Source organism: Drosophila pseudoobscura, chromosome X (assembly GCF_009870125.1).
Source record: "Drosophila pseudoobscura strain MV-25-SWS-2005 chromosome X, UCI_Dpse_MV25, whole genome shotgun sequence".
Taxonomy (NCBI): domain Eukaryota; kingdom Metazoa; phylum Arthropoda; class Insecta; order Diptera; family Drosophilidae; genus Drosophila; species Drosophila pseudoobscura.
In genome coordinates, this window is record NC_046683.1 from 42,606,471 (window position 1) to 42,627,868 (window position 21,398).

The 21,398-nt window shown below is 43.3% G+C and overlaps 4 protein-coding genes across 4 annotated transcripts; 2 read left to right on the forward strand and 2 right to left on the reverse strand.

The window, feature by feature from the left end:
• Positions 1-15,424: 15,424 nt before the first annotated feature.
• On the reverse strand, positions 15,425-15,938 carry LOC4813174 (uncharacterized). The gene is made up of 3 exons (XM_001353094.4): positions 15,835-15,938; positions 15,564-15,770; positions 15,425-15,505 (listed from the first exon to the last, which is right to left on the reverse strand). The coding sequence occupies exons 1-3, from the start codon at positions 15,857-15,859 to the stop codon at positions 15,450-15,452; spliced, it is 288 nt and encodes a 95-aa protein (XP_001353130.2). The 5' UTR covers positions 15,860-15,938; the 3' UTR covers positions 15,425-15,449.
• A 286-nt stretch (positions 15,939-16,224) lies between these two features.
• Positions 16,225-16,733, forward strand: LOC4812968 (uncharacterized). Its single transcript, XM_001353095.4, has 2 exons — positions 16,225-16,502; positions 16,563-16,733. The coding sequence occupies exons 1-2, from the start codon at positions 16,271-16,273 to the stop codon at positions 16,625-16,627; spliced, it is 297 nt and encodes a 98-aa protein (XP_001353131.2). The 5' UTR covers positions 16,225-16,270; the 3' UTR covers positions 16,628-16,733.
• A 2,199-nt stretch (positions 16,734-18,932) lies between these two features.
• On the reverse strand, positions 18,933-19,500 carry LOC6900339 (uncharacterized). Its single transcript, XM_033383176.1, has 3 exons — positions 19,392-19,500; positions 19,121-19,327; positions 18,933-19,057 (listed from the first exon to the last, which is right to left on the reverse strand). The coding sequence occupies exons 1-3, from the start codon at positions 19,423-19,425 to the stop codon at positions 18,990-18,992; spliced, it is 309 nt and encodes a 102-aa protein (XP_033239067.1). The 5' UTR covers positions 19,426-19,500; the 3' UTR covers positions 18,933-18,989.
• A 304-nt stretch (positions 19,501-19,804) lies between these two features.
• LOC4813553 (platelet glycoprotein Ib alpha chain-like) lies at positions 19,805-20,713 on the forward strand. Its single transcript, XM_001353096.3, has 3 exons — positions 19,805-19,844; positions 19,902-20,126; positions 20,211-20,713. Exons 1-3 carry the CDS (start codon positions 19,820-19,822, stop codon positions 20,609-20,611), a joined length of 651 nt encoding a protein of 216 aa, XP_001353132.2. The 5' UTR covers positions 19,805-19,819; the 3' UTR covers positions 20,612-20,713.
• Positions 20,714-21,398: the final 685 nt, after the last annotated feature.

Sequence of the window (21,398 nt, forward strand, 5' to 3'; positions counted from 1 at the left end):
GTCCGGATGGGCATGGAGCTGGGGCCATCCGCTTGTCGGGCTTTATGCAATTGCGCAAGAAAAAAAAATCTAATTTATCCGCCTGCCACCCCTCGTTTTGTTTGACAATTGCCTGAAATTATGCCAATGCATTGGCATGAGGGGGATCTGACGGCACGTACTCCAGTACGGCAGTACGGCAGTACGCCAGCATCGGGCTTTAAGGGAATTCCCCCACAAAATCAGGCTGAAAAAATCGCTTTGCTTACGCCGTACGGGGCATATCAATGCACTGTTACGAGCGGCCCACCCTTTTGTCTGGCCAAGTTCCAGGATTTGGGGTGGCTTCATCTTCGTCCCGGTGGGTGGCGGTGGTGGGTGGTGGGTGGCTACTGGGTGGCTACCGGGTGGTGGTTGGTTTGGTTTGCCTTCGGTGGTCTCCAACCTCATCATAACACCACATGTTCTGAAATTCAGTGTCGACTCGTCGCGCCGTCTACTTCATGTAGATTTCTATCTATTCTATTGTCTGACTTTGCTGCGTGGTAAATTTCTACATTCATTTTATTTGATGAGGCGCAAAGTAGTGGAATTTATTGCGTACGGCATACAGTTTAAGTGGATTTTACGTAAATTAATGAGTTTGAGTTTGGGTTGGAGGTTGGGGCGGTCCTCCCGGGGATTTGACTCCAGCGTAAGCCTATAAAAAAAGTTCGACTTGCTTCGGCTTTTGAGATTTCAAGTCTCGATTAGGATCATGTGGGGATCATTAAATAAAAAGGAGTAAAGCCTTTAATAATTTGCTTAAATAATAATAAAGAATAAAACAGCAGTTTCTTGTCGCTATGCGAATTGCATACAAAATTTAGAGCAGAGCAGAGCAGCCATCAGTTGGACGTTCCTCCGTCCGTGATTCTGGTGCCGTAAAAGACGACACAGCCAACCGGCCACAATAAATTTCACTTATCAAAGTTTTCGCCCGACGCTGGACGAACAAAAAATCGAGCATAGAAACATCGCTCAGAAAAGAATCCACGGCAACGACTAACTTTATTGCACAGATACTTTACTTCGAGCAGAGACGTGCGAGGCAAAAACACACTAAGGGAAAATTAAATGTCTTTTGTCAACAGACGTTGCGGAAAGGAAGGAACAGAGCAGAATTGGGAAGCAGGGATTTGTAGACAACGGACAATGACGCACTTTTCGGCCAGAAGTTTGCCCACTCTGATATGCATTAAAAGCGAATTGGAGGGCGACGGCAATGGCGATGGCGATGGCGATGGCGAGGGCGAACTCCAATGGAGCGCAGAGCAATCTCACTGTGCAAACTGGCATCATAATGGGCCACTTATCATGGCAATCACTCAGCAGTCAGCAGTCGGCCCAGGGCGGACTTGGCGGTCTTGGCGGACCCGGCGGGCTCGGAGTATGCCACTGGGGGTTCGGCATACTCATGCACTGCATCTGCATCCTTATGGGTCTCTCACTGGGAGTGGCCACTCCCACCCCATCTCGTGGCCCATTCTGGTTCCCCGTTTCCCGTTCCTCGCTACTCGCTTTGCTTTACTACTTTTCGATACTCAATCGTCGTTTGCCTTTTAATACTTTGCGCAAACATATTAAATGGAAATTTCGTAAAAGACGGCAGTGGTGAAGACCCCAGTGGAACGACCAGCGTCCACCGACCATCGACCACTATCCATGCCAGAGCTGGATGGAAGAAATGGATGCTACCCCCCTAGCTGCCCGCAGGAGAGCCTGAAAGGAGTGAATTCGGGTTGGGAGGAGGCCATGCCATTCAAAGTGCCGACATTTTTTCGCAAGACGCAAACGCACTTTATATGACATTTGCAAAAAGGGGAAACAGACATTCACTCGGCCGCTCGCTTGACCTCTTCACTTGGCCATATTTTGGTTCCCCATCTATTCTACCCATTTTTGAAAAGGAAAATCCTTGCGTCAATATGCCCCAGAAAAAGTTAAATTTAAAGACATTTTTTTCTCGTTTCGAGTGTTTTATAAACAAAACTTCTACTTCTCGCCCTCCCTTCTCTGCAGCTCGAACGAAAGGTTTGTGTATTTACTTTGGAAATAGCTGTGATTCTGGATAGTTCGTTTGCATTCTTTCACAGCATAAAAGAGAAGAATGCCAAAGGACAGAGGCAGAATGGAGCCGGAGGGTCATCTCTTAAGCACGTTGGAAGTTAAACGATTGTTGAATTAACAGATTAAAGTTACTTGCCCAGAGAATCGATTGAATCGATTGAATCGATTGAATCATAGCTTAAGTGATTAAAATATTATCGTTGGGCTCTCCAAAAATAATCGAAAAATATCAAAAGTATTTGAGAAAACATTAACGGAAGGCAAGCTTTTGAACGGATGTTGAACGTGTGCCAACCATAAGGATTGCTATGAGAATATACATACTTATTTGATTTATTTGTGGGGTCGTATACTCGTACTTCTAGTATTGTGGAGAAAGGACAAAGAAATGCTTCCGTATATACATATGTACATTTTTATCTGTCAGCATGAATCTAATTAACTCCAAACATTGCGCGATAGATGACCTTAATAAATGTCAACTAAATGAGCTGCATGTACGAGCATGTATGACAGGCCATGCGAGACGGACATCTCCCCAAAACAGATGCTGACGACGCAGACTCGATGCAGACTCGACGCTACTTAGTGGCGGTGGCGATGGCGGTGGCGGTGGCGGTGCCAATGTCACATGTTCCACTCGTCGCTGAAAACAAATGAAAACTATTTTAAGCCGATTGTCTGCCGAGGACCAGGCAGGTGTGTCTGTGACTGAGACTGAGACTGAGACGGCGTCTCCTTTGCCTCCTTCGTGGTGCATGCCTCCCGTCCTCTTCCTGGCTCCGTTTACCAAATTAGATGCATTCGAATTGATGTGCGTGCATAAATTACATCTCAAATCCGTACTCCAGCCGTCTCTGGTTTGGGTCGGCTTGGGCATGGTCTGGGGAGCTGTGGGGCCTGCGGGCAAGTTTAAATTAAATGTTTAACATTCAATCACGGGCGGTGGCCCTGCGCCAGTCTGTGGCTGTGTCTGTATCTGTGTCTGTGTCTGCAGCTGAAATGCACTGGTAAACTTTTATATTTGTCAGCTGTGAGATACTCGTTGAACCTTTTAGGTCCCTCCATCCCCATCTCTTATAAACTTATAATCAAAGCAACTTCCTGCCTGACGCTTTCACACTTTGATTTCCGGCCCTTTTTGTGATAGTTTCTCTTCGTTTGTATTTCAGCTTCGTTCGGATTGAGTTGAGCTCAACTGAAGGCCAAGAAGGTGGAAGTGGCTGGCCTCTGTGATCTCTCCTTCTATATGGAATATAGAATGGAATTCGTAGACGTAGAAGAGTATGGGGAAGTTATGAAATCCTCAAAATGTATTTTTGTCCAACCAATTTTATGCACCACTACTGTCCAGAAGAGTTTCAGCGAATATCATAGCCCTGAACTGTCGCACTTGGACGAGGGCTAACAGCCCTCAGCAGACGTACAAAAATACAAATTAACTTTCAATAAAAGCTCCTCTTGCCTTGGCCCCAAAAAGGGTGTGATGTGGTCGTATCCTGTTTGCTTTTTGCGTGAGGTTTACGTTTTTGTGCAATGGAATTGGTAGGTGGTAGGTGGTAGGTGATGGTGATGGTGACAAGCATAAGGGGAACATGATTCAAACATTCGCTTGGGATTAAATTCTATTTGAACTTTCTACAGCCTTTTTCTGTGCTGGCCAAAGGGGAAAACGTGGCAGAGAGTAAAAGCAATAGAACACATTTCAGACACACTTTCATTACACACATGGTCTGGAAAATATATTGCACCCCAGAGGCATTTGTCACAATCTGCAGCTGGAGTGGAGGAGCTCGAGTCGAAGTCAAAGTCGGCGATGGACTTCCCATGGTGGGGAGTGATTTTTTGCATTACCATTTTCGATACATCGCCCGCTCTGACAGGCGGAAGTTCACTTGGCGATTGGATTGGATTTTCTATTTTGGTACGAGTACTTCTCGTACCTTTGGCTATCTTCACATCTCAGAAGCGGCCCACTTACTTGATGCAACTCATTTCCTGGACGGCCACAAAAAACGCCCAATCACGCTTCTCCTGCTCCGCCTCACATAAATCAACATTGGCTGCAGTCCCAGCTTGCAACTTGCAACTTGCAACTTGCACTCTGAGGAATGTGGCTCAGAAGATTAATTAAGGTCAGCAGGCAGTTCAGGCTCAAAAGAGTTCCGCCTAAGACGGCCGAAGTGACCCGGTCAGGCACACACACACGTCTCTGCCAAAGATCCGCTCTGACTTCAAGGCATCTTGATGCATGTCCAATGCAGTGTAATGAGCGGGGGGTGGCCCAACATATGTGGTCTCCCGTGCCCATTCCCGTTCTCGTTCCCGTTCCCGTTCCCCGAAAGAAATCTACTATGAAATCGGCTTCCGAAGTCATCAAACATCATCAATTTAATCAATGGTCAGCTCACTGGGGCGTCCCGCATGAGGGCCAGTCGAGGCGAGTCGCTGTCCTGGCCTCCCAAATTGCGAAGTCAAACAGAATGAACTTTCTCTGGTGATCGGGTGGGGGGAGGGGATGGAGTCTTGGGGTGGTTCGAGACGCTTACAAGTAATTAAGGGTGGCAGTTTTAAGACAAATCCTTGGGGTAAGGTGTTGCCGGGAACTGTTCGATGGATTCGTATGGATTGGAAGTGTAATTGGGGGATTTTTGAGGGGGTGTATGCGGATGCTTCTGTCGCAGTGAAGTACGTGATAAGGGCATTAATGATGGCTAAGCCGCCACCTTCGTACAACCAAATAAAACTTGATGAGTTTCAATTATTCTCCAGGCCCCGGTGGGGGGCTGATGAGAAGTCGAATTGGCCCAATGAATCCAGGCGGGTGAGAAGTCGAAATTTACTTTGGTCTTCTCTCCTTTGGAGATCTCTGATAAAGTCATCATCTGATTAAATAGTATTTGTGAGCCGAATAAATGAGAAAATGAATGCAATTCGAATTTAAAGAAACCAATTGAAAATCATCTAAGGCAGTAGTAATAATGAGAAAAGTTCATTAGGATACAGTGGAAAAAGTGTACTAAGAAACTCCCAACTGTTCAAAAAGGGCAAATAAAAACGTGGCAAAATTTTACATTGTAAAAGTAAAAGCTTTACTTCTCCAGTCATCTATATAAATGTCCCTGGCCACATGCAATAAGGTACAAAGAAGATACAAATCCACAATGAAACCAATATAGAGATATGTGTGTACGTTCTCCTCCTCTAGAGAGGCATAATAAAACCCACAAGAGGCAACGATTCTCCATCAAATGGTCATTGCTAAAGGAAGTATATCCAATCCAATGCACAGATCCACAGAAGTATTGTAAATATCCTAGCCCTGGAACATAGTATACCCAATATACACAGACGATTTGTTAGTTTTCGCCGTTCATGTGACGGCCAACAGTAGGAACAAAAAACCAAATTGGCTGCAAAAAAATTATATAAATGATTTATTATATTATCTAAGCAAAGTTCATTCAATATCTAAGTAGTTCTTCCGTTAATTTGTTAGAATTAAAGTGTGTGTCAAGGTACTGCTCTTGAAGATGGACATTTCCCAAACACGATGCGGTGAACCCTCAGCATCCTGCACGTGGCCAGTTCTAACTTTGGGACCACAGACATATCAAATGGCACCTGCTGTATTCCAGACAGGGTAAGAATTTGCTAACGATCTGGCCGAATGGCTGGAAGTACACAAAACAAATACACATCGAAACTAAAGCCGAAATTTTTAAAGGGCTTTCTGCAGCAAAGACATCATTAATTTTACACGTAATTATGGGAGCCAAGTGCTAAAATACCTAACCAGAACCCGCTGGGAAAAGAGGACGGAGGAGACCCAACCCAACCCAGCCCAGCCCAGCCCAGCCCAAGCCGAAACCGAAACAACCAAGCTGCAAAAACACAAAACTGTAAATCAGTGCAATTAAATGCGAGTTTTCAACAACATTTACCGAAAATTTATGACAACAAACGAGACTAATTACGAGAGGAGACCGAGACCGCAGAGCACAAACTAAAATTGAAACAAACGGAAGGCTGATGATGATGATGAAGCCCAGGCCACGAAAGCGATGACAAAGGCGACAAAATTGGAAGAGACTCGTACTCGAACTCGTACTCGTCCTCGTCCTCGTACTACAAATTGAAGGCAATAAAATGCTTTATGCCATGGGGGCGACAATAAAACCCTAAAATAGAGCAAAACTTACATTAATCAAGGGTTTAACGAGCGGGGACTTACTAGTGGCACGGCACGGCAAAGTACCAGTTTTTAGTCGGAAAGAAGCTATCTGGCTGTTAAACAGGGGAACAGACGGACTTTATCGCCAGCCGAGCATCAATCATTGGGCCAGCAATACATCAAACCCAAAGTATCCCAGAGAGTTGAGGCACAGCCCACTTAACTAAACTGGCAGTTCAGCTGCTACAATTTAGTCGATTAACGTCAGATCAGCAGCAGACGATCCAGATCCAGTCCAGACTTTTGGCATCCCGGTCCCGTCGGATCAGCATGTTGCGATCGTTCTTGGCCCGCCAACCTGTCGTCATCAATTTTCTGTTTTTTTGGTTTTTTCGGAAGGCCAGGCCCGAAAAAGTGGCAGCTGCTTGTCTGGTCAGCAGCAAAGGCAGAACGGCCAAAAGAAATGGGAAAAAATCACTAAGTGCCCCTGGCTGGCTCAGGTAGCTGGCAGACTGGGGCAGACGGCGGCAGACGGCAGCAGGAGGCACGATGATCGCCAGGACAAAGGTAAGCTGAGATCGAGCAGGTGACTTCTTATCTGCGGCTCCGCCATCAGTTTGAATTATGAAATTACGCATCAATCAGAAAGTTAATACCCGCAAGATGTTGATTCTTTTATTCAATCCATTTCAGAGATTACCCTTATGTTACATTACGTGTATGTACGTGTATGGGTATGTACCCTATATGTATATGTAATCAGATCCCTACACCCCCCAACACCAGACGAACAATCAAAAGGTATAATTAAAAATCGTTCATATGTCTGGTATCATTCTTTTAGAATCGATTGCCTTTCCTGGAATGGAATTTCAGGCTTGTTAGCCGAACAAGTTGGGGAAGAAGCGTACCTGGTCCTTCGACTGTGGACTGCGGATGATCATTTAATATGCTGGAATTAATGGTCAGTATCATGGTTCCATCTGTTCTCAAACAGCTCTCCATACGATTTTTCTGACCACGGCGGAACGCGTGTCTGCATTTAATTTAATAATATGATGTCATGTAGCAGTGGTTAGGATGCGCTAAATGCCCCCTTCTTCTGACCAAGAGTCCGGAGTCCAGGTCAGAGCCTGGCATCTGTTGGAAGTGCGTAACACAATGCTCCAGCCGATAGACAAAAGGACCCTGATCCTTAGCCCTAATGGGCTTGCTGAGATGATGGGAGGCTCGCAGTTGTATGCTAACGAGGGCGTGCCTTGAAAGGTCTTTTATGTAGTTGACAGAAATTCAAAGAAATTCCTGATATTTAAAAATATCTGTAGAGAAATGTGGAATCCATTCACTCAATAAATATGAGATTAAACATCGTAGATATATCAACTTTTAATTGACAACTTTGAGCTCTGCACCGAGCCATTCAAATGCAAATCCCCAATCTAATTCTGTTTTGGACAAAATATTCACGCCTCGCTAAAGTTTTTTGGGCACACAACATCCAGGAACCCCAGTATAGAAAGCGAAAATCCTTTCCATGGTGTCACCTGCTATCGTTCAGAATAATTCAATAATGAAAATTTGCCCAAAAGCCACTTGTAAATATTAAAAACAACCACAGGACTGACAGGACAGTCATGCTCTTCAATAAATCGGAAGCAAAACATTTTCCCATTACATAGAGCGAGGCAAAAAATTTTCATTTCGGAAAGATTCATGTTGTAAGGCCGAATAATTTCGGTTTATGGGGGTTGCTATGGTTAGATCTGAGCCAAATGTTGAGAGGCTGTCTCTGACAAAACAGTTACAAACAATTTGCAACACTCGTGTGTGACTCAGAGGGGCAAACAACCCCCAAGCAGTGCACTTGCCACTGTCGTCGGCCTGTGCCGGCCTGGTGATTGGGGGAGCCATTGCAATCAAAATGAAATCATTTTTGTGCGATATCCAACCGCCTTCCGACTGCTGCGACCCTTCAAGCCATCCTCAGCTCTGATATATGAGATGTAATTAAAGTCCAGACCACGAAATCAGTTTTGGCTTAGTGCAATAGTTTTGTGGTGGAGTGGAGGGGAGTGGAGTGTGCTCTGTTTGAGATGGAGATGGAGAAAGAGGTGGTTTGTGGGGCGTATCGCTTGATTGCAAATTGGTCCTTCCATGGGCTGTTGGTGACGTGTCTTTGATTATGCCGCAAGTTGCCGGCTTCGTTGGCGCTGGCGCTGGCGTTGGCGTTGGCGCGACGCTGGCGTTGCCATCGTATCACTGGTCTAGGACGGGATTGTCGTGGTCCTTGTTCTGGCCTGTTGTTTGTTTTTAATATAAATGCAAATTTCACCAACGACATTCTCCATGCGTGCATGGGAGAGACTGTTCCAGAGATCTGTCATAATTAATAATTTGAAGCTTTGACTATGGCAATGCGTGCTCTGTCTGTCTCGTCCTGCCCAGTTGCAGGTCGCATATTAAACAGGACATGGGGCACACACAACTATGCCGACTGCCTCCCAGACGTTTTAATGCAATCTAAAGTTTTTGACAGTCCCGCACTTAACTTATCTGTAAGCCGGGCCAAAAGGATTAGAGACACGGCTCCAGAGCTCCGTGTCCTGTCCACAGACTACTGCGACCAGTAGTAGTGCGACCAGGTCCTGTGCCCGGCATGTGTGAGGGTTTAATTTATGGCTTGCAATTAGCAGTTGGCAAATGTGTAATTTTCATGGATCCAAAGGCTCTCCAGTGTTGATATATAATAATAGGTCATGCTTCCACAGGATACTCGGGCTAATCGCGATCCGACCAAGTGCCTACCAAGTGGCGAGCACTTTCAAGTTTAAACAGGCTTCATGGAGTTCTCTTTCAACTTTTAAGCCGACTATTTTCGAAGGGAGGTCCAAGAGAGAAAAATCAGCTTGAAGCTCAACTCACAAAAATGAAGTCTTGTCTAAAGCTAAAATATAGTTTCGTAATCCATTAATTACACAAAATTTAACATATCGGCAGAGAACAACAGATCCAGTATTCAGATTCCGAGTCCTTGACAATGCTCTGCGCGGTAATGCGGGCTTGCTCTGGGCCTGGCTCAGAAATTTGCTCAAAATAAGCTGAAAGGCAAGCTCAAATCATTTCAATGATGTCCAATGACCACAACTGACAGGAGAAATCACACCTAGACTGAGCAAGAAATTGGCGTGCAGCCCGGAAAATCCCAAAGAAGAAAAAACAGAATTGAATTTCAAATATCTTTCGGGGAAAAACGTAGGCACTTAAATTATACAATATTTACAGCGTTCGCATGAACGCACGCTCCAAAATACATATGTACGTATGTAGATGATTTTTAAGCAAAAGAAAACCAAAATCCTATAAATACACAAACATAGAAACCACAAATTCCATTGAAATCATAGAAGAAATGTTTAGGAGAACACGCCCCGAAAACTTTGGAGGGACGCCGTTTAACTGCCAAACGCCCAGCCATCAGCCAGTGGAGGGCGTGGCCGGGCAACCAGACCTTTGAAGAATACAAAGTGAGGCGAAAGTAACAAAGGACAATGCAGCACAGAAACACATGCGAAAGGGATAATAATTCACCGGCCGACCAAAGGCAATGGGAACAATGGACACATTATTCGGGATGAACTACAAGATAGAATGAGATACATGAGAGCGGACCTGACCGAAGCGGGTCCGCGTCGGATCGATGGAACATACAATAGTTCTAAGGACACGCGCACAGCTGGAGATGTCCTTTGGCCGGCGTTTCGTGTGGGGTGCGGCGAGAAATCGACATTTGGTGAGGACTCTCCAATGCCCGCTCCCACAGTCTCGGAGGGATATGTACTTCTATGTAATCACATAAATCCCAGTGGCCAGGACCTGGCCTGTGCAACACCTTTTGCTATCACGGAAAACACTTGTCCGTATCCAGACCCAGTCCCAGACCCAGACCCAGTCCCAGACCGAGTGCCAGTTTACAGAGTTACCTGCATTGTCTTCTGCCTGTTGTCTGGGCGATGGCGGTGCTCGATTGGCTCTCATCTTATCAAAATCGTATATTAATTGTTTTCAAGTTCGTGGCATGTCAACAACGCACGTCGCACGGTTCACTGAGGTCGATTTTCGCTCGATTTATCTGTCTAGCCAGCAACAGTTTATGGATTTTGTTGTTTTACTGCTTGCACAGAGAGTTCAGCAACAACTTATGAATCATTTAAAAATGGTCTGCCGGGAAATCGAGTTTGAAGCGAGTTTTGATAGGATTATGGGATTAACGTATTAATTGGATTGTAAAATCTTTAGCCATTCAAGTCTCAATATCCCCATTTATTAAGTAAAGAGTAAACACTCTCTGTAAATATGTACATATTGCTACTGTAGTAAGCCAAACCAATGCCTGGTCGTCCTTCTCCACCGTGACTTCTATGCGGCCGTGTTGTGGTCACATTCCGGGCCATGTGCAGCAGCTGTTGCAGACATTCAACTCAGTGTACACACCGCCCATCCCCCCAATAAGCCACCACAAATTCCACCCGCGAAACAACCAACTGAACTCTAATCATTTTTGAGAAAAAACAAACTTCCCTGCCGCATTCCTCATACCCATGTATAGGATGGCATCTATAATGTTCCTTTACAGAAATAACAATGAAAGATTTACAGAATTCGTTACGAAATTTCACGCCACCGTCTGTCTGTGACGAAATTTTCCATAGACGGGGAGCCGCCGACAAGTGCAGCATTCAGATGAGTCAGCCTCAGCCTCAGCTTCAGCCCCCTTTCGATGGCAAGGGCAAGGGCAATGGCAAGGTGGAAAAGGTTGCAATACGAAACCCAAAAAAAAAAAGAAACATTCCCACCCCGCAGGCAGAGTTGCCACTTTTAATCAGCATGAAAAGACCCCCCTCGTCCCAGAGACCGGGTGTTCAGCTATTTAAGGGGTACCCAGGAGAAATCCCGAAATTAAAATTCATCCAAAATGAAAATTTCTATACTGCGTAAGTTTCTTTTTTGTTGGACCAAAAATAAATTAGTGCATGAATTCCAAAGCAATTTTGATGTTGACATTGAGTAATGTTGGTTCCGTTCAACGAAGCGTTTGCCTCGGATTCGGTTTCGGATTCGGATTCGAGACAAAGTCCGCCTCTAGCAGGGGTTCTCGGCGAGCTTCCTTTAGTGGGTGGTTGTTTGGGCCGGCATTTTCATATCATTTTCGAATATTACATGCGGATTAGCATTTCCTCATTGGGATTGCAACAAAACGTGCGCCCATCATTGGGCCGGCTTGGATGGCTTGGATGGCTTGGCTGGGCCCTTTTCTGTCGCAGGAGAAGCTGCCAAATGGGGTGGCTCGATGCACTGCGCGGTGGGGTGGTTTTGGTCGTGGGGCGCGGGCTTTCGATTACCCTCAGACGGAATTTTACGAGCACTGCCTTCGACGAGGTTTTGTTCAAGAATTTAACTTAATCAAAAATTATATTAAAGATGAGTAGTTTTCAAAAATTTTGCACATTCGGAATAGAGAGGGAAGAACAAAACTGCCCAAGAAATGAGTTCCTCAACTATTTTATGGAATACAATTTGAAATTTTAATTCATTTTTTCTAGTTTCGATTTTTATAGTCAAAATTCTGTGTCAAATGCAATAACTTTTTGTTAAGATCCGTTTTTGGATTTAATATTATAATTATTGTTATATTTTGAACTTTAGCCATCCTTTCATCGACGATCTATCCAGTTGTGTTTTTTCATATTTTACGAGCTGCTCCATGACTAAAGTCTGTGTAAACATGCCTCCGCCTCCCCAAACCACTCTCTGACAAAAGTAGAAAGCTGACAAATTGCGTAGCCCGTCGTATTACCAGTTTATCTATTTTTCTACAGTTTCGGGAGTTTTTTCAACTATGTGTCAAGCCCCTTTCTAAATAAAAACTTAATATCTTTACTAGTCAATTGCCACATCGAGTGGCTTGAACTTAGCTTAGGACACATTACAGAAAACTGGGAGACAAACCCTCAATCGGGCTAACAATCAAAATTGTATTAGCTCAAAATTTAAAATGGGAAAACAACTAGCTGATTACTGGCGATAGATAAATATTAAGGGGTTTCCCCTCGACAACATCCCATCCTCGTTTGCTCCATAACAGCTTCCTCTTAGTAATTGAATCCCTGCCAAAGGGCACAACTGTTCCCCACTACAACATCAAACTGGTAATGAAATTTTGACTTCGAGTGCCACATATATACATACATCTATGCACATGCATGTATGTATGGGTGTTTCAACAGGGGAACCACAGACCCAGTAAAACTTCTGCTCCAACTCCACTCAACTTTGTATTGTTGTTGCTGTTTTGGCACGTATCACTGGCATCGTGGCCAGGAAATGATTGAAATAGATTTTTACTTTAGTTTAGTTGAGAGTTTGGTTCCCTTCTGTCCTGGTGGCTTGTTTTATCATATCATTTTATGTTCAATCAATAATTATCCAGGAAGGAAGCTGCCATCGGCGTGACGAAGTTTATATACCCTTTAAGCTAGAAACCAACAAGCTGGTAGTCCATGACATCATCTATTCGTCTAAGTATACTAAGTAACTTATTAAGTTACTAAGTAAGTTACAAGCATATAATTACACGAAGGTTGATTGGGGTCATTCTTTTTAGAAACGTAGACATTTTTCTTACACTAACTTATTTTTAACCCCATCGTTCCTAAGAAAGTTCGGCCATTTTATTAATAACACATATTATTCAATTGACCCAAAACAATGCTTACAATTAAAGAAGATCGTCTTCTTTAAGAGCTTTTTTGTTTGGGCATAAACTCGACTTAATTTAGTATGTTCTCGCGAGGTATCATGCGGCGCTCCTTCTCCATCTATCCATTTGGTGCAGACTCGTCTTTGCCAATCTTCTTTTAGCAGAGCTCATCGATTGTCAATGGGATTAAGATCTGCGCTTTAAGTAATGCACTGCATCAAGTGAAAACTCTGATTATTGAGACGATTTTTTACGATTTAGGCCGTGTGCTTCGGGTTACCGTTTTGCTGGAAAGCGATCTCCGAAATATGAAGATAATATTCTTTCTTCATTATCCCATCGATTTTAACTAATGAACCAACGTTTTATACGGCTTAAATTTAACAAGGAGCACAAGAATTAGAAGACCATGGAAGATTGGAAGAAGTTGTTTTGGCACCGCCAAATGAAAAGCATTCGATTAAGGAAACAATCAAGCATGGAAGAGGAACCCTGTTGGTACATATGTCTTACTACAGCAGTAAAATTTCAGGTGACTACAGTCTTAAGAGCTGTTCCATTATGACTCTTAACCGACAAATAGTTTCATCCGATAATTGTCTATGGAATTTCTTCATTTTTACAGGCGTCATTTTATTGGATTATTTTGTACAATTTTTTAAAAGAAAAAAGGTATAAAATAAGCAGAATAAAGGTGTTGACACACTTAATTTTAATGAGCTCTGTTTTCATAAAGTACAGTGCCGCTGAATAAGTGCAAAAATTTAAGGCGTGTAGCCTTCAATTTAGAAAAGCACACATGACATGCAACAAGGAGTGGCACACTATCGTTACAAAAACTTCAACCTGGAGGGAAAACCACGAAAGCAAGAAACCACAGCTACACGAGTTGCATAATTGTGTGGGGAGCATTACTGAGAGGTGTTTTTTTTCCATTTCAATCACTTCAAATAATAAGGCGAATAAGGCGTTTAACAGTAACACCACATTCTCACCTTCAAAACGTTATGAATTATACGGATGAGTCGCCTGACTACTGGTGTTGTCCTTCAATATTTGTACCATATTTTGCATCATTTCAAACAAAATCATCTTTGTACTTTCCTTACTCCATTTTTCCGCCGATTTAGAATAGAACCTCGCACACCTATTTCGATCCATTTCAATTCATATATGAAAATATAGGCGTTGCAATGTGGGGTCTCAGCCGAAAGGAGGTGTCAAAAGTCATATTCGCTTTGGTGTACTTTGGATAATTTAAATACTATATATTTACGCATCTGTTAGACAATTTTCCGAGATTTAATTTTTCCTGTTAACAGCAATTTACTCAATTTTCATTCATCTTAAAGATCGAATAAAAAGTCAGGTATGGTACTTGTTTTAGTCTCTATTTTTTGGTTTATATGTTTTCAGCATTTTTCAATGCGGAAAAAATTGGCTTGTTAGAAAAGCTACAAAATGAAATTTGATTCTTCAAACTATCAAACTTTTTTTGGGTGTATTTCAACTTTAATTTGACTTACAAAAATATTCCAAAAGCAACAGGCCCCTCCCCCCTCTCTGCACAGCTTTACGCAACAAGGCCGTCTAGACTTTAGAGCGATGTGTTGCAACCTCGCACAAAAAACAAACAAAATAGCGCTGCCTCAGGTATAAGAAAAATATAGAACAAAAATGATGGACCAACATTTCGAAAAAAAAAAACAAATTTTCGTTTTCGTTTTCTTGTATGAAAAATGCAATATGGACAATGCTAATTTCAAATGCAGTTTTTTTCATGAAGTTATTAATTTAGAAAACTGAAAAGGCCGAAGATCCTACTGTTTGACGATAATTCGTTGCTCCACAAATTAAATCATTGCCGTTTAACCTATTCAGTTGAGTTAAAATAGAAGCGAAGAAGAGGAACAATTTCTCACTAATATGTGTCCTAGAGAACGGAAACTTTCTTGTTTCATAAACAATTAAGCAATCTATCAAATACAAACAAAATAAAAATCGGTAAGTTGGTTGAAAGGATATAGCAATTTACTTTTGAAAATTGCTTACACTATTCACTTGAGCGGCACTGAATACATATTTGATCAGCATCAATCATATTTAGCATCAATATACATATTTTTGTATATAGTTCAGTCCCTCAGAGACTGTAAAAGATAGAGCCACACAATTTTGTATTCAGAATCCTGTGTGTTTCTGTTGCAAGTGTATTCACCATGGAGTATGATTTCTAAGTTGTATTAAGAAAGGAATTTAAGACTGACTATTCCCCTGACATGCATATAGCACGCTTACAGAAATAATTAAAACATGTACAATGGGTGTATATAGTGCTTATTACTTTGATTTATTTGAGTTCGTCGCTGATGGAAATATTTTAGGAAATATTTAGTCCGTTTTTACAAACTTTCATTACCCTAGCGCACCCTAGAGGACTCCAGCCACATTTTTGCAGGTAAGATTGTCGCAACGTAAAATAGTCACTGAAATAGGATACAATCTCTAGAATATTGATACATATAAACACAATTTGGTACTTACGAAGGCAGGAGGCATGAACTAGCTGACAGCGTGTTATACGTCTCCAGGTGCGATCGATGCGAGCACAATGTTGGTTGTAGATGTCCACGGTATCGTCCCTGGGGCCCACCTCACGTTCATGGCGCCTGCACTCGGCCACTAGACCATCGCAGAATGCGCGGGCTTGGGCCTGGACCTGAGTCAAGCACAGGCACAGGCAGCAGACAGCTGAAGGAATATGCACACTTTCTTAGTAAAATTCCTTAATTCACATGCAGTAGGATCGGCTTACCCAGCAACAGAATAAGTTTCGACATTGGATTTGCTTTGAGAAGGCACTGGAAACTACACTGATGGCATTTCAATGCATCCTGGGTATTTATACCCTAGAAATACGTAATGGAAACAGTAAGGAAACAGCTGAAATGGTCTAGCTACTGCTACAGCTGTGGCAGTTATGGCACCTTTTTTGTTTGCTTTTTGTCGAGAATTATGTCATTCTGGTACAATAGCCTCAATTAATGAAGCATGTGAGGTTCGTCGTGGCATTGCAAATATATCTGTTTCTTTATCCGACTTAATAAAAGTTTCTATAAGCCCACACACACTGATGCCCCACGCCTTGGTGTGACACCCCACCGTACGCTTCGAGATTAGCAGCGCCTTATAAAAGGCTCGCCACAGCTTTCCGTTCTATCAGTAGCAATCCCGATCCGATATATCGAAAGATGCAGCTCCTTAGCGTTCTCTCCGTTCTCACGATCCTCTGGTGTGTGGCCATTCACGCTCAGCAGCCTGACTGCCGGGTCCTGAGGGAGAGATGCGAGTCCTGTGTGAGGCGACTGAACAATCCCTCCAATAATGTGGAGTTCATGAACAACGGGTGCCGTGAGAGGCTCCGTCGCACCTACCACTGGAGGAATCAGACCCGTTGCGATCTCCAGGTGATTGCTTGTTCGGGTGAGTAAAATACAGATATATGTGCCTATACATATTTAATTATATCACTTGATACCCCAGCTCATAGAAGAAAGCTGGATTGTGCGGTCATTGCTGAACTCGCTGGCATGCGCAGGCGTACCTAGAAGTACCTACCTTCCGGCCGGATGATACCCCACAAACCATGCAGAGATATTAGAGTGAATAAAACATGCATATTATTAAAAATATTTTCGACTTGCGTAGAGCTAATCTTACTTGCCAAAACAGAAATATATTTTTGCACGAGTACGAGTTTGGTTTTTACTTTTTACCCTTCAGCCAGAGCAGCTCAAGGGCTGCAATCAAGTATAATTTTTCAAAGGAAATTATTACAACCAGAGACTTCCCTAAGACAGTGTATGTTAGACTGGGTCAAAGAATAGAAGTATTCATTGCAACTAATGCCCACTATTCGGGCTTATGGCGACCCGGCTGTACAGGTCTTGGCCCGGCCAGATAAATTCTATAACTACTGCTACAACATTCTTATTCAGATATACTTACTAACAACCAGGAGTGTGCTGAGTTCCAGTAAGTAATCTGTACAAAATTCGGATTAAACAGCTACATATGTACATGTATTCATACTCTTATTCATACCGAATTAGCTGGTTAAAAGAAACTTGTGCGAAACATGTTGAATAAATAATACAAAGCATTGCATTTCAATTTGCTTTCAATACGGGCATAAGCTGTGTGAACGAATGTGTTCGAGTGAAGTGATTTTTAAATACTTGTAGCGGTTTAAGCTTTTATCCTTACCAGCCACTCTACTGGGCTGCCCCCAACCCCAGCCCAAGCCCCAACCCCAACCCCGACCCAAACCCGAGACCCACTTCAGTTCACGTCATGAACATGATTATGGACTTTATGAATGTGTAGCAAAGCGAATGGGATTGGAAAGTGTTTGCCTAAACTCTACGAAGTGTAGATACGCTTGTAGAGAAGAATGTACTCTAAGAAAGAATGAATTCAAATAATTTGAATTTCGCATAAGGTACAAGGGGAAAATGATATGCAACGTTGTAACGATGTCGGTGTAGTGTGTATATCCATCGGTCTTGGAGAAAAGTTGTCATACTATTTACGGCCAGCTGGTGTTAACTGCTTACATAATATATGAAAATTGAAAATCTCTTTGAGTTGCACTTGAAAAATGCTTGGACCATGCTGACCATGATGATGAACTTTGTAAAACTCTTGACCACATTTGCCGCACCCGTTCCAGCAACCTCACACCACTGCTGTAGACCCCAGTCCTTCCTTTCAACTGCTTTCCACTTTGGAAATGTCCGGCCAGCTGACGTCCCAAAGATTCCACAGACCATGGCGAACAGAGGGAAATGGGAACGTGGAAGAAGCTTGGAATGGGTTTGAAATTGGAGCTGTAGACAGAGGGGCCAGGGAATGCATTGCACTTGGCTTTAGCGCCACTTGTAAGTGTACTTTTTATTTGAGCCAACAAAGTATGTTCACACATACATACACATGTATGAATATACGTACATATATACAGATGTACAGATATAACCATGCCCTTTGTCAAGTGCTTCAAGCGCTCGGATTTGGCGTTCACACTTGGACTTTTACTCCGGCTGACTTTTACTCGTGTCGCCGACAGCTAAGCGGTGATAATCGCTTTTCGCTTTTGAATTGAATTTGAGCACGTAAGACTTCCACGCAGATCCAAAAATACAAAAAATGGAAAGGAGTGGAGCTTCAAGAACTTGGACCCTGGCCATCAGAGAAAGGGCGTTTTCATGGCTTCCATTGTCTCCGGCATTGCTTTTTACTATATTTTTTGCGACTTTATACTCACTCCTGCCACCATTGTATATTTTACTGCTTCCTGTGCCTTCCGATTTCAACCCCAAAGCTTAGGTTTTTATATTGAAATACGTCCCGTTCTTATATATTTTAAACCAGATATAATCGTCCTATTTTGATTACTTTTTGCTGATATATAAAAAATATTATAAATATTACATATTGCATTTTTCAAAATTTTGTTCAACTATTTTCAGAGGCAATAAAGCATTTTGAACAAAGATATATGGTATGGAGGGTTATTTTCTGGGTAAGAAAAAGATGTCCGTGCGGAAAGGTCCGAAATCAAACCATGGCTCTTGTCCAAATTCAACCAAGCCTCCGGATGGGACTGGCCGTAATCTGCAATAATTGGGAAACATCGGAAACGCATCCTTCAGGGTGATACGCACATCCACATCTAATATATCCTAAAACTCGAAGAGTACTGGGGATAAGAAATCTGATTTTAACCATGTTTCCCCACCCCTTTCCGCTTTTATGTCTGGCTACCGAGGAATAATTCCAGTGGTGCTTCCTTCTTTCAGCTGCAAAAATCTAGCAAAAACCAGTATACCCTCGTTTAAAATTCGATTTTTTTCAATGATCTCTTGTAGATTTTATTTTCAATTATCATCATTATCGATTGGCAATGCCGGCTCAGTTCCTGACACGTCGCATTCTGGCAAGTTCAGCTATATCGCCGCAGTTCATCCGGCGGTCGGATCCTATAGACAATGGTAATACCGCTTAGGATAGCCCTTAATGTACAACATATTAAGTCGACTTACCCAGGCAATTCAATCTAGTAAGCTCGCATCGGTTAATATCGCGCCAAACCCAGGTATTGCGAGTCCTCCTCCTGCACTCCCTGTTCAACGTGGGGAGATTACGGTTCCGATCACCCGCAGTTTCCGGGCGATTCACGCAGCTATCGCACGCCCGTTTCAGTTGCTCGCAGTCATCCCTCTGACCAGCTATCAGAGTTATGCAGACGACTGTAAACGACAGGAATAGCTAGGGATAGTCCCAACAAATGATAGATTAGTTGTACGGACTCACCAACAAATACAGCCAAAACTATGGGGATATTCATTCTCTCCGTCTATTTTTCGCCGATGGAAATTGCTATGTAGTTCTGATAACTACTGAAGACCCAGTCATGTCCGGGCTTTTTATATACATATGTACCTACCGACCAAAAAACAAAATATCTCTCCAAAACAATGAATAAAACTGATGCAATGCGAGTACAAAGAGAAAAAAAGGCGAAAACCCTCAAAGGAAATATTTGACAATAAGAGTTGATTGTCTTTTAGCCATTTGAATGCACTGATGTTCCGTATTTCCCGATACTCGCAATAATGGAATCTTCCCCATACAGAGAAAACAGTTGTTTCCCAAAATATATGTACCGTTCCTTATAAAAGCCCAAGCACCCGCACTGTTCCATCACAGAACTTCAGTAAGTTTTCAGTGACAACACCAAAATGTGGAAAATCGCTTTGCTATTGGGTGAGAGCATAGGACCTCGCAGTTGCAACATAAAATTCTGACATTATTAAGTTCCAGCTATCGGTTGCATCTGTGTGGCTAGCCAGGCCACGACGAGGGCCACGACGAGGGCCCCGAGGGGCTCAGACGTTTGCCGGCGCCTGAACGATAGGTGTCTGCGCAATCAGGACCGCCTGGGAACTACCAACGATGTTACGCAGATCTATAATAGCAATTGTCGCAGGAGTCAGGCCAACTGGCGCGATATCTCCCGATGCGATTTGGCTAGAGCCACCTGTCAATGTAAGCCCGCGAAGGATAGTCCGGCGTACAGCAAAAATGGTGTACCCAATTGTTAATTCATCAATCGATTTATTATGTTTGCAGTGACTATAGTGCGATGCGGGACACTTTCCTGTGACAATGTGAGAAGAGCCCTTCAGTCCGGCCCAACCCGACGTCCAACTCGGCGCACTCCACCCACTCCACGTACCCCACGTACCCCAACTCCACGGACCCCACGCCCCACACGAACTCCTCGCCCCACACGTACTCCCCGCCCTACGCGAACTCCGCCCACACCGCGAACCCCAACTCCCCGCACTCCTCGCCCCACGCGTACTCCCCGCCCTACGCGAACTCCGCCCACACCGCGAACCCCAACTCCCCGCACTCCTCGCCCCACACGTACTCCCCGCCCTACGCGAACTCCTCGCCCAACGCCTACACCCCGCACGCCACGCCCACGGACCACTCGGCGACCCACTTCCACAGTGGCATCTGAATAAAATAATCACGGACAATCACGGACACGGATACCTCTGAAGACTAACCCATTTTTAAATCCTTTCAATGAAAAACAATAAACACTTCAATGCTCTCTACTACTACTACTACTACCACTACTACTTTAATTTGAGTTCTTCTAGGACACCCACATATCCAAAGCTAAGGGTTAACAAGGGTTTCTTGAAGGGGTATTCGTGTGTTCTTAGGAAACGTGCCAAAAATTGTTTTAGTGGGCGTGCAGAGTATAACTTCGCTATTTATTAAAAGTGCCACTTAAGCCAGAGGATGGGAAACGTTTGAGCCGAGACACACGTGTCTGGCGGTAGGACAATGGCAAAAAGTGAAAACAAATTCATCTGCGAATTCATCCTAAAAGTATGCACTCAAAAGAGCGTTCGTATGACTCGGCTATAGATTCTGATCATGTACTACATATAAGTACATATGTGCTTCCCTCTGGCTAAATACATTTCGTGCAGATCCACCAGTAAACCTCTGTACTCTTTGAGAAGAGTAAGAGTGTTCGCAATCCGGTATGATATATCTTAAATCTACAAAACAAGTATTTATCCAAAAATTTCTAGAGTTTCCTGTCTTTGTGAATCCTTTAAAGCCATCTGAGTCTATAAGCTACTCATTCCTGATCATTAAGTTTACCTTTCTCGTTGATCATTTGTGTATGCATCCAATACGAATCTTTGTTTAGCGGGTCTGAACAGTTCGAGTGTCACGTAGTTTACACGAAAAAGAGCAGTCTAGCAGTCACCACAAATTGATTGCAATTAC